Here is a 15,870-nt window from a genome sequence, read left to right on the forward strand (position 1 = left end):
AACCATGCTGTGTCCGAGTTGTAACTGAAGTCTTGTCTAGCTGATCCTGCAGTGCTTCTTTAACCAGTGCCTCCATTAATTTTTCTGGAACAGAAGTTAAACTAACAGGTCTATAATTACTTGTGTCGTCCTTTGATCTTCCTTTGTGAATTGGGGTCACATCTGCACATCTCCAGTCATTAGGTACCTCCCCTGAGTCCAAGAAAGCTCTCATAATTATGGCTAAGGGTTTGCTTACTTCCTTTGCTGCCTCCTGTAATATAACTGGAGAGATCCCATCCACCTCAGGTGCCTTTTTTATGTTTATCTTCAACATAGTATCATCATCACTTGTCTCATAATATCATCATATTCGGCTAAAAGTTTTACATCAGACAAAAAGTTTCCATTGTATATATCTTTCAAACTCTCTCGATGACCTCGAAATGGGATTGAATTTTTTGATAATTTTAGTTATTTTGATAAGCTGCTTCAAAACTTTACTCCAAAAATTCTTATAATTCTCTTCTACATTTTTATCCAAACATTTATTTGCCATCCATAATTCCTTCACATAACAAGCCTCTGTATGTGGTGAACTTGCATTGTGGTCTTTAATTTTATTGGATAAATTTTGCCAGTCCTCTATTCCTGATACCTCCAGAATTTTCTTACTTGATGAGAAAACATCCAACAGAGTTCACAGTACACTGCATCCAATTTTAGGGAATAACACAACAATAATTGTTCATTTTAAGACCCAGTTTGTTTATTGTCTTCATATCCATTGTTATTATGTCTGGATAATTAGCAATGTCACTTGGATATTGGTCACTAACTAAATTTTCTAATAGTTCTAGTTCATTGGTATTCGTTTGGTTTTTTACATCTATATCTAGTTTGTGCTGGAAAAGATGATGTTGCTGATACCGAACCTGACGATGCTGATTTTGCTATTATTTCTGTCGGTGTAGTAAGAGAAGAGCTCACGTTGCTCCTGGGGAAGAAAGAAAACTTCAGAATTTTTTAAAATTCTTTTTCTAGTGCTTTTGTGGACTCTTTTTCTCTTCCTTTTAGCATAGCTTCTTGGTGTGCTTGTATTCTTTTTGTGAATTCTTGTATACTTTTTTGCAGGGAATGAGGACTAAACTGCAAAGAACACGTTCTTTGCGGTTTGAAGTCCTTACATTCCCTGCTGTCTGACAATTCACAAGCAAAAAAAAAAAAGAAAAAAGTTATCTACTCAAAGTAATTGAATCATCACAAACAAAAAATGAATGGTTTCTTCATCACCCATTAAACCTGTTCAGATCAGTGGTTTGCACATGGAAACGATTTAAGTTAATGCATCTATGTTTTGGGCAAGATACTCCAGTAATTCAGAAAATGAAACCAGCATAAAGTAGATGCTCTATAAAATTATACTGCAGAAAATTGAAATTAAAAGAAAGGAAGTTGGACTTTTATAAGTGATTGTTGGAAATTCATATTATCATATCTTTCACTGATCTATAAATGATCCAGCAACAAATTTTCAATAAAAAAATATTACTGACATCAGAGTAATAAAAGACTAGTAAAAAATATAATAAATTAAATCTACAGCAATGAGTGACATATATTAGTGTCACTAACTAGATAATGTTTGATGATCGCCGACATCATGGACCATTCGTAATTTTGAATGGTCCATCATATATACAAACGAAAACGGGAATAATAAATTTACTTACATCTTCAGCCTTTCTATCACAAGTTAGAATGGTGGTAATGGTTGACAAAGTGCTTTTCTTGCTCTAAGAAACTTGAAAATGTACAATAATAGTACACGATGGCTGCAGAACTTTCTTTCTCTGCCAATAAAGCAAATGAACATTCTGTGATTGGCTGGATTTTTTTCTTTCTTTGTTTCCCACTCTCATGTCCCAATTTATTCCTTCAAGTAACTTTGCAACAAATTTTCCCACCACAAATGAAAATAGAACAGATACATATAAAATGTATTATTCATGGCTAGCGACCAATTCTGGGTCCTTTTTGGCTGTATAGAAACAAAGCAATAGACAAGGGTAGAATTTTGTGAAAATGGCAAATGAACCTCAAAACCATAAATTTAATCAAACTGCTTGCTTTAGAGTGACTGAAGTAGATGCTTTACTCCGCCTTGTTTATTCATTCTTTAATCCACTCTGAACACCATGGGATAAACACTAATTACAGGAAGGGTTCCTCCCAGTCCACTGGTCAGTCTCAGGTTGTCATCGACATACGCGAGGATCTGCTATTTAAATGTGTCTCTGGTTAGCATAGTAATAACTCATAGTCCTTGTAGTTTTTCATTTCAGATTAAAAAAAAAACACACACACATATGCCAAATTTAGCGTGAAAGGCATAAAATGACAACACTGTCCATAGCTAGACTGCTATGTGACAAATATATGTATTGTAAAATAAAACACATTGCCCTTGACAACATTCAGAGTTGGACGTACACAAAAAAAATGTAAAATAAATTCACCAACACTAGAATAAAATCAGACTGTGATGTATATTTATATTTGATACCACTGTTTTTGCTGAATATGTTGACTATCTTTTATTTACTAATGTTTCCATAAGCATGGCATCAGTCTAAGCAATACTTGGGCGGCCAGTCACCGGGTTGACAAGAATGTATATTTAATTTTAAAAAAATTTCCCTTTTATTAATGAAATTCATTAATTGTCTTGAGGAATGACACTGTCTTCCAAATTTCACATGCCCCTTTCAAGCTCGCACCCCAATGCAGCTGCATTGACATAGTTACACCACTGGCTGGAACAAATTGCCTTCACATGCAATTGAAGCTGCCAGTTTGAAGAAATTCAAAGGTGAACTGGATGGTTTCCTGTGAGAGGAGAGATGGGCATAATTTGTGTTTTCTTATCTACTTTTTTTTTTATTTGTGGAGGTGCAGCAAAATCCTGTGGCTTCCTTGAGTGTATGGCTAATACAAATTAAACTCCATGCATATACATTTGATACTTGCAACCACTTTCTTCATCTTCCAACTAAGGAATATCTGATCTGAAGAAATAAAAAAATGAAAGGGTCCAAAACAGCCAACTTGCTTGATGAGATCTGCAAAATGGCAACCTTACGAGGAAATACTTTGATTATTTGTAGAGCCTGGCAGCCAGGCACATTTAGAGGAACCTTATTTAGGTTTATAAGGCTCTGAGAGGGGTTAGTAAAATGAATGAAGGCAGAATTTCTCTGTTATAAAGAATTACAGAGCTATTGGCCATAAATTCAAATTACAGGGGAAGAGGTTTGGACTGTATTGTAGGAAGTTTTCATCACATGCCTCTATTACTACTACTAGAACACATTGCTTCTGCAGGTAGTTCAAGCTGAAGTTTGAAGAAATTCGTAAGTCAACTTACATGAGGAGGGAAACACATAATTTGTATTTTCTTGTCTTTTTTTTTTTTTTTTTTTGCCTGGTGCTGCAAAAGCTGGATTCTTCCTTCTGCTATATGGCTGGTATTAATAATAATAATCTCCTTTTCTGTCATCTTCATTATCAGAAGAATATCCATGACCAATTCCTTAATCAGTTATACAGCTCTACATAAAATACCATACATGTCAACATATACAGTGAAACTTCCCTTTAACGGAGAGCCATGTGGAATGAAAATCTGTCCGCTAACAAGAAGTCTGAGGGAGAAAAAAAAAAAGAAAGAAAGAAAAATAGTTAAACGTTAAATGTAAAATTAAATTAAAATATATACAAATTTTGAACAATATTTTTGTAAATAATATACAATTACATACACAAGAGATAAAGAAAAATCATTAAACATTTAATGTAAAATTAAATTAAATGATATACAGATTTTGCACAATATTTTTGTAAATAATATACATACAATTGTGCTATGCATATTATGACTTTATCTTCAGAAAAATACATACAGTAATCACTTATTTTCTTCTGCACCTTCTTCCGGCTGATAATTTTGTTTTCAACATTTGTTTGGAGTGAAGAAACCATCGAAAGTCCTTCAGTATCTTCTTCAGCGGCGAAAAACATTTTTAAACAATTGATTTGTATGAGCGCTTCTTCTATTTTCATTGGTGGTTCGTCGTTAATATGTTCTTCGACAGAATGACCTCCTTCCATTTCTTCATTCTCATGAGGAACTTCTTGAAAAATATCGATGATAATGTCGTTGATATCTAGAGCACCATGTTCTGTAGTGAGGTTCGAGTGTATATCTTTGTAACCAGGGTCACTCGTAGTGGAAGTATCATACATTATCAATAGATGTTGAAGTTCTTGTTCTTCTTGGTGCTCCACATTGCTGTTTACAACTTCAATTTTTGCGTTTGAGAAGCCAGACATTACAAAACAGTTTACGACAGTTTGTTTTCTAATTGCGTTTACTGAAGAGGAAATTCATTGAATCGCATCTAGGATGCTGATTTTCTTTACAAGGTCACTCACACATGTTACATCATTCATGTTTGCAATGAGATGTCTTAAAACACGTTTTCTGTAGTGAAGTTTAAAATTTTTTATTATCCCTTGATCCAAGGGCTGACACTCTGCAGATGTGTTTGGTGGCAGAAAAATGATTTGAATGTTGGACAATTCAGTGTGCGGGTGAGATGCAGCATTATCCATGAAAAGAATAATTTTTCTGTTTTGACGAATCATGTTTTGGTTAAAGTGACTTATCCATTTGCTCATGATATCTCGTGTCATCCACACTTTTTTATTAGACTTCCAGTCAAAAGATTCAACTTTATGCCCTTGAAACAACAAGGGTTTCCTATAACAAGAGGTTGTTCAAAGTCTCCCAGCATATTTGTACACAATAGTACAGTCAAGCGTTCCTTAGAAATTTTTCCGCTCTGGCACTTTTTGTTTTTTAGACTCATTGTTTTTTCAGGAAGAGCTTTAAAAAACAACCCTGTTTCGTCACAGTTTTAAATATCCTTAGCTTCAAAATCACGACATAAATCTTCCAATTTGACGGTCCACTCTGTTACAACCCCGGTATCAACAGATCCACCTTCACCACTTACGGTTTTCCAAGAAATTTTATGCCGAGTTTTGAACTTGTCTAGCCATCCCACAGAAGCTTTGAACTCATTTACTCCCATAGATTTCACCACCTCCAAAGCCTTTTCTCGAATAATAGGCCCATTAATGGGAATTTTTTTAGCATGTGCACGACAAATTTGAAGTCAAACAGTTTTCGGGGATGATTTTTGAACCTGATCATTTCCATGTTGCCAAAATTGTTTGAGCAGTTAATTTTTTTTCTTTAGGATGTCGCTTACCTGCGTCTTCCCGATTTTGAATTTTGCAGCGAGATTGCAAACACTATTTTTTTGCCGATCATACACATTAATGAGTTTAACTTTATCTTTTAAAGTTAAATGTTTACGAGAAGACATTGTGCACTTCACACGACACTGAACAAAACTGAAACTGAAAAGACGAAAGGCCAACCAAATCCCCCCCCCCCCTGCACACACCGAATTCATCAGAAGTTTTACACGTGCCTTAAAATTCTTGAAAAAGGGTTTAGAACCACAACGTAAACACCTTGATAAAATTCAGAGAATCGGAAATAGAAAATAAACACACGATTGAGGCAATACGTGGAAGAAACGTTCCTAGAAAAAGGGCTGTGAGCTCGCCTGCTGTCCATTATTGGGAGATCAAATTAAGCGCTAATCTAAACGAAACAGTGCAGATTGCCTGTCCGCGTCCGTTACAGAGAATGTCTGCTAGACAGAAGCTGAAAACACGTTAAAACCAATAGAGGAGAGTTGGTGAATTTGAAAATGTCCGTTGTAGAGAGATGTCCGTTAAAGAGAGGTGTCCGTTAGGAGAAGTTTCACTGTATATATAGAGACAGCTGTGATGAGAATTTTATATCACCAATATTATTCTGATGATTATTCATTCTTCTGGGAGTGCATACACACCACACCTTTAATCTGTACTATGTTATTTTTTTTTAGGGAGGGAGAGGGACAACCCTCCAAAAGATATGCTAAGTATTATTCTGCCACCTGTAATACCTGGTATATCTAGGTATTAGATATATATTAGGTATTAAAAAGAAGGGATAAACACATAAACTTTCTCTTTATCCATCATCATCTTCTTCATTATCAGAAGAATATCCATGACTAATTTCATTAATCCGCTATATATTAGGAGATATTAGAAATTCACGTAAACATTTAGAACTGTCTTAGATCAGAAATAATGTTTCCTTTAATTCATATCCTGTTAATTGCTGTTTGAATCCCAGTCAGTCATGTCCATCTGCATATGAGTATAGCAGTCTTGCCTGAGTAATTTAGCATTAGCAGAACTGTGAATTGTTTGCTTTCTTCCATCAAGTTAATTTTTCTCCATGGTCATACTCACTGCTTTGACTGACGTGTGATATTCCTGAGATACATAATTGATTAGTTGTATACCTTATTGCATTCCCTAGTATAAAAAATATGTCCTCTCTGTCTCTCACGGTAAAATTTTTCTTTATATTCTTCTTAAAGCAAAAGTTTCTCTTGTTACTGTTTTATGGTAATGATCTTAATTTTCAGTACGTTCTGATTTTTTTTTCTTTTTTCCAGAAAAACCCATCCCGAACTGTTAACATGCCAAACCTTGAAAATCTTACTGATTGTGTAGCAGCTGAGAGATTTTGGCAGCATCATTCTGACATGAATCAGTCTATTATAGCTGACTTATTTGAAGGCTTATTGCGCTCTACTTTAACCTGTCTTCATTGTCATACAACTTCTAGCAATTATGAAGTATTTTCATGTTTGTCACTTCCTGTTCTTTCCAGTAAATGTTCGCTATTGGTAAGCTACTTTGTTGTATTATTGTATTTTTTTATATTTATATTAATTTTAAGTTCAAAATTCACACATATTAAACTTTAGATTTCCTTATTTGTCTGTTCTATTTAGGATTGCTTGCAGTTATTTCTTAGAGAAGAGAGAATGGAAGGAGAGACAGCTTGGGATTGTTCTCACTGTAAACAGAAGCAGGAAGCTAAGAAGAAAATGGTTATATGCAGATTACCCCAGATATTGATAATTCACCTGAAAAGGTAAAGTTAACATTGCATAAACAGCTTAAATATTAGCATTAGCATTAGTAGAGGCATTTGATGCAAGAAAGCAAGCTTATGCAGAATCAGCCAAAAAATATATATATATAAATAAATAAAAAATAACCACTTCCACTTCGCCCCTCTGTTCGTTCAAAATACCTGTCCAGCTGAGCCTTAAACTTATTTAGGCTATCAACTTCCACGACAAGTGATGGAAGTCTATTCCACCAACCAACCACCCGCTGGCTAAAGGCAAATTTCCTCACATCTATCCTACACCTGTCTTTTCTCAATTTGAATTTATACCCTCTCAGGTGATTATTCTGAGCAAGAGGAAGAATCCCATCAGCATTGAGCATGCTCAAACCATTCAAGGCTTTATACACCTCTATCAGATCACCTGGCCGGTGCCTAGTCTCCAGACACTGTAATTTGCAAAACTTAAGCCTTTCTTTGTAAGAGCACCCCTTTGTTCCATTCACTAATCTTGTTGCCCTTCTCTGTACTCGTTCCAGCATCTCTACATCCTTCTTGAAATGAGGCCTCCAGACCTGTATACAGTACTCTAGGTATGGTCTGACCATTGCCTTATACAAGGGAATAATCACCTCCTTATCCCTGCTAGAAAAATTCCTATATATCATCGACAATACATCATGAGCTACTCTTGCAGCCCATCTGCACTGCTCATAAAACTTCATATCTGCCTGCACAACCACCCCCAGGTCCCTTTCATTCTCTACCACTGTCAGTGTAGTACCACAGAGTTGATACGTTGCTCTGGGGTTGCTGTTTCCCATATGTATATGTTTCCCAATATGCAACAAAACTTATGGGATTTCTAAGCTCAGGAATACATTTTTTTTTTAAAAGATTGCTTTTAAAAAATTCCTAGTACTGACACACTGTTACGAAATTTAAATGATGAAATTCATAAAAACAAAATTGGAATATTGTTTTGTGTATTGCCTGCCAAAATAACTAGTGCACTTTGAAATCCTTTAGCGTGACATTCAATTGTTCAACAATGCTAGTGACTTAGGGGAATGAAAATAATAAATAAAATAAAATTAAAACTATAATTTTGTATAGTTTCTAAAACAGCCACTTTTGATTAAGTGGCTACCATCAAGGGTAAAGGGAGGGGTTTTTGCTTTCGTAAACGTGATTACGGGTGGTCTGAGACTGTATTTAAATTCTGTACTGTGGGACCAACTGATGATGTTACCAACAGCAAAATGGGAAGTATTCAAAGAATTAATCTTGGAAGCTACTAGGCTTTTTTACCAACTAAGAAATATTGTTCAAGATTTAGGCCTAAATGGATGTCAGATAAACTAATTGGACATGTGGCAGGGAAGAAAAATGCATGGGATACATATAAATTAACAGAAGCCTATGATAGATATAATTTGGTCTGTAACCAAGTCACAAAGGAGGTTAGGCAGATTATGAGAAATCTTTGGCAGAGGAAACAAAGAAAAACAGCAGAGTCCTTTACTTATGTAAACTCTAGAAGGAAGGGGATGAATCAGATTGGTCCTCTTGGTCAACTGTTGATGATCCTGCTCAGGTAGCTAACAAATTAAATCAATATTTTGCATCTACATTCACACATGAGGAGTTATTCAGGGAGTGGAATGCCAAAGGTGTATTAAACTCTGGCAGTAAGCTAGATAATCTTGCAATAACTGAGAGTTAAGTGGAGGAGAAATTGAAGATAAACATAAGAAAGGCACCTGGGGTGGATGGGATCTATCCAGTTATATTAAAGGAGGCAGCAAAGGAAGTAAGCAAACCCTTAGTAATAATTATGAGAGCTTCCTTGGACTCAGGGGAGTTACCCATGGACTGGAGATGTGCAAATGTGACCCCAATCCACCAAGGAGGATCAAAGGGAGACACAGTAATTACAGACCTGTTAGTTAGGCACCTCTGTAGCCAGGTGGGAAGGAGCAGCAGTGCGTAGCACACACTTCTTGATTAAACCAGGATTCGAGCCTGTCACCACCAAATACGGAGGATGCAGAAAGGTCAGGGAATGACCACCACATATCCCCGGAGCAATATGACCTTAGTTGCTAATGCTCCTAAAAACCAAATAACAAACAAACAAACAAACAAAACAGACCTGTTAGTTTAACTTCTGTTCCAGGGAAATTAATGGAGGCACTGGTTAAAGAAGCATTGCAGGATCATCTAGACAAGGCTTCAGTTATAGCTCGGACACAGTATAGTTTTGTTAAGGGAAAGTCTTGCCCGAACAATTTGATTGGATACTATGATGTGGTCACAAAGGAACTGGATGCAGGGAATAACTTAGATATCATATATTTGGATCTTAGAAAGGCTTTTGATACTGTTGCTCATGGAAGACTGCTGAACAAATTGGAGCAGTGTGGCATTGGAGTAAAATAGCTGCTATGGATAAAGGGATAGTTGAGTGGGAGAAGACAGAGAGTGGTAATCAATGGACACCACTCTTCGTGGACTAAGGTTATTAGTGGAGGCCCCCCAGGGTTCAGTGTTGGGTCTGTTGTTGTTTTCTGTATTAATTAATGATATTGATGATGGTATATCGGGCTTAATGTCCAAGTTTGCAGACGATATGAAGGTCGGCAGGGTTGTTAATGGCACTAATGACAGTACACTGCTCCTGTTGCAGCAGTGTACTGTCATTAGTGCCAGTACACTGCTGCAACAGGATCTAGAAAAGTTGAGCAGATGGGCTGAGAGGTGGAAACTGAAGTTTAATATTAACAAATGTAAAGTACTGCGTGTGAGAAGCAGTAACCCCAGAGTAATGTATCAACTGTGTGGTACTATACTGACAGTGGTAGAGAGTGAAAAGGACCTGGGTGTAATTGTGCAGGCAGATATGAAGTTTTCTGAGCTGTGCAGACTGTCTGCAAAGGTAGCTCATGGTGTCTTGTCATTGATATACTGGAATTTTTCTAGCAGGGATAAGGAGGTGATTATCCCCTTGTATATTGATTATCCTACACCTTGAGTACTGTACAAAGGTCTGGAGGCATCATTTTAAGAAGGATGTAAAGCTGTTGGAATGAGTACAGAGAAGGGCAACAAGATTAGTGAATGGAACAAAGGGTTGCTCTTAGGAAGAAAGGCTTATGTTTTGCAAATTACAGTGTCTGGAGACTAGGCACCTACGAGGTGATCTGATTGAGGTGTATAAAGCCTAGAATGGTTTGATCATGCTCAATGCGGATGGGATTCTTCCTCCTGCTCAGAATAATCACCTGAGAGGGTATAAATTCAAATTGAGGAAGGACAGTTGTAGGATGGATATGCAGAAGTTTGCCTTTAACCAGCGGGTGGTTGATTGCTGGAACAAACTTCCAACTTTCGTTGTCGAAGTTGATAACTTCAATAGATTCAAGGCAGAACTAGACAAACATTTGGAGCTGGTGGATGGGTAAAATAAGAAAGTTTTTTTTCTTTTTTTTTTTTGGCTGATGCTATATAAGCTTGGTTTCTTGCATGTGTGCCCCTGCTAATGCTAATGTTAATTTTTGTTTGGTTTTGATGGATGTAGTTGTTGATATATTTTATTTTCTGTACTGTTGGAATTATGTGTTTATATACATAAAATTGGGAAAAAAAAAGGACAAAATTACAATGCAAAATTGAAATTGGCACTACAGTTTTGATATGTTCTTTCAAAACTGTAGTGCTCGATCCCATAAATATTATGTTTCTGCTGTATGCTTTTTCTATAGATACTTCCATGGGCACTATTCTTCTGAATTGGCTTCTGTAATTCTCTCCCTCTTCCACACAGGTCCAAACCAATGCCACGACCAGTCAGCATCCTTCTACTATCCTTCAACTTCCATTTTCTGGAATAACCTTCCTTCAACTTCCATTTTCAGGAATAACCTGCCTTCACACACATATTTCCTGAAAATTACAATCTACAGAAATTCAAGTCTAATGTCAATAAGTACCTTCTTTCATCTTCTCAACTGTCAACCCATGCATGTATTAAGTACTGTAGGTTCTAATGCCTTTCATGTTGGGGTTTTCATTAAAGAAAAGAAGTTCTATTCCTACTCCAGTATGACTGCATAGGTCAGAGTTTACAACTAGAATTTAACAGTCATTTACCATATTTATTGATCACAAAGATTTGAACGGTGATCGACTCAAATGCACGTTCAACAGTACTTTGGTATTGACCACTACATGAGGCCTCCATACTCTGTTTATACTCCAGTATGGCCACATGGGGCAGAGAGTTCCATGCTATTTTGAAGATGATACTATATGGAAGAGATGAAACTGCGGAAAACATGAGGACAGCTTTTGAAGCCCTAGAAAATCAGCAAAGCAAGCTAGCCATCAAATTACAAACTGAAAACAGTACTCTGTAATCCATCTACACTGCAGCTTACTATGTACATTGTGTAGCTGCGTGGGGAGCGTAAAAGTACAGTTGTACATGCATTTGAGTTGATTATGGTTTAAATCTTTGTGATTAATAAATATGGCAAATTATTGTTAAATTTCTAGTTGTAAACTCTGATTTATGCAGTCATACTGGAGTAGGATTAGAACTGTTTTTTTTTTTTTTTTTTGTTTGTTTTATAAATCTCCATAGTCCATCTATTCATTGAAGAGTAAATGGTCAATGAAATCATTGTACATATGGTGTACATTGTGGTGTAGATGGACTAAGAGGTTTCGTTGACCATTTAATCTTCAATTATGAATGCCCTTTTCATTACAATGAACTATCAAATAAACAGAATATTAGGATCTGGGGAAGTAGAAACCTACGTATTTTGGTCTGGTGGGGTGCATCCTCACCCCAACTGGGTTCAACAAGTTAATTCTATAATTTTTTCTCTATCTAGAGAGCTGAAACTCGCTATAGCTGGAGCCAGAACTGTTTTCTTGAATTTTCCCACTTCAGTTTTCAGAAATTTCTATTCAATTTCATGCAAACGACAAAAATGTGACATCAAGTAAGCATTTTTTTAGACCTTTTTCATTTATTTTTCTAACACCTAACTAGTCTAGGGCTTATGAAATGCAACACTTGATTCGTTTGTTCATCTAGAGAGAGCAGGAATTTCTGTTTACAGAGAGGAGTAGATTTTCATAAACAATTTCGCCCTTTATAGGCGAAGTGTGGGAATCATATTACGTCACTCCTCCATACAGCTATATCGAGAAGGCAAAAAAACAAAAAAAAAACAAAAGACATACGCAAGCTACTGTTAGTTGCCATCATCATCATCAGCCATTTTCAATCCACTGCAGTATGAAGGCCTCTCCAGCAACTTTCCAGTTCCTTCTGTTTTGAGCACTGGCCATCCATTTACTACCCACAAACTCATGAATTTCATCTATCCATCTCCGCCTTTGTCTTCCAGGTTTTCTTCTAGCTCCTCTTGGGTACCATTCTGTTATTCTGTTAGTCCATCTGTCATCATGTCTTCGAGCTATGTGTCCTGCCCAAGACCATTTTAGTTCTTTAGTTTTGATAATAATGTCCTTTACTTTAGTTTGCTGCCTAATCCATGTGTTTCTCTTCTTATTTAACAGTCTGATTCCCAATATAATTCGTTCCATTCTTCGCTGTGTAGTTCTCAGCTTCTCTTCCATTCTTTTGGTGAGTGCCCAAGTTTCACTTCCATAAGTCATGGTGGGGAGTATACATTGGTTCATTATTTTATGTTTCAGACAAACTGGGATATTGCTCTTCAGTATGTGACTATATTTCCTGAATGCTATTCATCCAAAATTTATTCTTCTCTTGACATCTAGCCATTTAACATTATTACAGCTAATAATTTGTCCCAGATAAGTATATGACTCCACCTTTTCAATTACTGCTCCTTTAGTCATTATTTCCCTTTCTGTGGCATACTTGTTCATCATTACTTTTGTTTTAGCCATATTCATCTTTAGTCCAAAATCCTTACTAACTGTGCATAACTGATAAAGATTTTCCTCTAATTCTTTGGGATCGTGGCTTATGACCACAATGTCATCTGCAAATCGTAAATGGTTTAGGTACTCTCCGTTCACATTGACTCCTTTCTGCGACCAGTCTAATCTTCTGAAAGCTTCCTCAAGGGCAGCAGTAAACAGCTTCAGAGATATTGTGTCTCCTTGTCAAACTCCTTTCTCGATTTTAAATTTGCTACTGTCTTTGTCTAGTCTAATAAAGGAGTTAGCATTCTCATATATTTTCTTCAAAATCATAATATGTGGGGTATCTGTGCCTTGTCTTTCCAGTGCCCGAAACATAGCCTTATGCTCTATGGAGTCAAATATCTTTTAATAATCCACAAATGCCAGGCATACTGAAAAAAAAGTGCAAGAACTTCAAATGGAAATTTCAAAACTTGGGATGGAGGAACATCATATTAGTACACAACTTAGATCTGTAGAGGATAAATAGGGGATTCTTGAAGGCCGTTATAAAGAAATGTTTAAACAAACTGATGAAATGATTCCATACCAGCAAAACATTGAAGCAGTCCAGAAGTGTCATAGGTACTGTAAATTATTGTATTATTTTCATTACTGGTCTGTTCATTATGATTACATTTACAAGGATAATGTGCTTAGTGATATGACTGCCACTTTTCAGTTACGGAGGAGAAGTACGTTCATTTAAAAGATATTACATTTATAGATAAGTAAGAAAAACTGATTAGCAAAAAATATCCCATGATATATATGGAATAATGTTGTAAAGAAGCAAACAAAAAATAACAGAAGTGATAAAATTCAAAAAGTGTTATGCGAATCACAACAATTTATGTAACTTATGTGTTATAACATAAGACTTGATTCAAAAAAAAAATTATTTCATTTGAGGATATTTTTGGCTTGAGTGCAGTTCGTATTCTTTTATGTACATAAGTGTTCACAGACTTCTGTAGATTATTTCCTGATTTTTTAAACTTAATTTACAGTAAACCCTCCCTAATCCAGTTACAGTTAATCCGAATGTCGGATAATCCAGATCGTTTCATAATATGAAAAATTTTGTTCACAGTTGAGCACTTTGAAAGACATATGGGATTTAGGAAGGCAGATAAGTCATTCTGACTGTGCAGAGAGAGAGATGGAGCATACGTAACATTGTCTTACGTGTTGTTCAGTATTGTTGTTGACCCTGAGTTGGATGGATGTTATTGCTTATATTACTTTATTTTTGTACTTCTTTATACGTATATATGTACATAAGTTAACATATTTTATATTATGGGTCCTAAAGAATTAAAAAGTGGAATGAAAAGAAAACACATAACTTTAACTATCATTAACAACTTGAAAATGGTGTTCCTGGAAAAAAAAAATTGCTGAAGAATTTGGTTTGGCCAACAGATTGTGTCAGATATTAAAAAATAAAAAGAATCTATAAAGACATTTGCTTTCAAATTCGATGTGGAATGTGATAAAAGCAGTGTATCAAATAGACAGACATTAAAAAAACGAAAAGAACTGTTTAGAATTAGCATTAGTAGAGGCCTTTGATGCAAGAAGACAAGCTTATGCAGCATCAGCCAAAAAAAAACAAACAAATAAATAAATAAATAAATAAATAAAAAATAACCACTTCCACTTCACCCCTCTGTTCGTTCGAAATACCTGTCCAGCTGAGCCTTAAACTTATTTAGGCTATCAACTTACACGACAAGGGATGGAAGTCTATTCCAGCAACCAATCACCGCTGGCTAAAGGCAAATTTCCTCACGTCTATCCTACATCTGTCTTTCCTCAATTTGAATTTATGCCCTCTCAGGTGATTATTCTGAGCAAGAGGAAGAATCCCATCAGCATTGAGCATGCTCAAACCATTCAAGGCTTTATACACCTCTATCAGATCACCTCGCTGGTGCCTAGTCTCCAGACACTGTAATTTGCAAAATTTAAGCCTTTCTTCGTAAGAGCACCCCTTTGTTCCATTCACTAATCTTGTTGTCCTTCTCTCTACTCGTTCCAGCATCTCTACATCCTTCTTGAAATGAGGCCTCCAGGCCTGTATACAGTACTCTAGGTGTGGCCTGACCATTGCCTTATACAAGGGAATAATCACCTCCTTATCCCTGCTAGAAAAATTCCTATATATCATTGACAATACGCCATGAGCTACTCTTGCAGCCCGTCTGCACTGCTCAGAGAACTTCATATCTGCCTGCACAACCACCCCCAAATCCCTTCCATTCTCTACCACTGTCAATGTAGTACCACAGAGTTGATACGTTGCTCTGCGGTTGCTGTTTCCCATATGTAGTACTTTACATTTGTCAATGTTAAACTTCATTTGCCACCTCTCAGCCCATCTGCTCAACCTTTCCAGATCCTGTTGCAGCAGCATAGTATCAGTAGTGTCCTTGACAACCCTGCAACCTTCGTATCGTCTGCAAACTTGGACATTGTTTTCTGTATTTATAAATCAATATCATTTATAAATACAGAAAACAATAATGGACCCAATACTGAACCCTGAGGGACTCCACTAATAACATTAGTCCACGATGAGCAGTGTCCATTGATTACCACTCTCTGTCTTCTCCCCCTCAACCACCCCTTTATCCATAGCAGCAATTTGCCTCCAATGCCACACTGCTCCAATTTGTGCAGCAGTCTTCCATGTGCAACAGTATCAAAAGCCTTTCTAAGATCCAAGTATATAATATCAAAGTTATTCCCTGCATCCAGTTCTTTTGTGACTGCATCATAGTATCCAATCAAATTGGTCAGACAAG

At 36.3% G+C, this 15,870-nt stretch overlaps 1 protein-coding gene across 1 annotated transcript in view; it reads left to right on the forward strand.

The window, feature by feature from the left end:
* The window catches only part of LOC150081141 (ubiquitin carboxyl-terminal hydrolase 8-like), a 581,739-nt gene that overhangs the window by 462,611 nt on the left and 103,258 nt on the right, over window positions 1–15,870 (forward strand). The window contains exons 17-18 of the mRNA XM_090381373.1: window positions 6,630–6,863; window positions 6,972–7,114. Coding sequence (XP_090237499.1) covers window positions 6,630–6,863; window positions 6,972–7,114 — 377 coding nt within the window. The remainder of the gene's footprint in view (window positions 1–6,629; window positions 6,864–6,971; window positions 7,115–15,870) is intronic.

The sequence above is a fragment of the Mastigoproctus giganteus genome, chromosome 9 (genome assembly GCF_048544385.1).
Source record: "Mastigoproctus giganteus isolate SK-2022 chromosome 9, ASM4854438v1, whole genome shotgun sequence".
NCBI lineage: Eukaryota > Metazoa > Arthropoda > Arachnida > Uropygi > Thelyphonidae > Mastigoproctus > Mastigoproctus giganteus.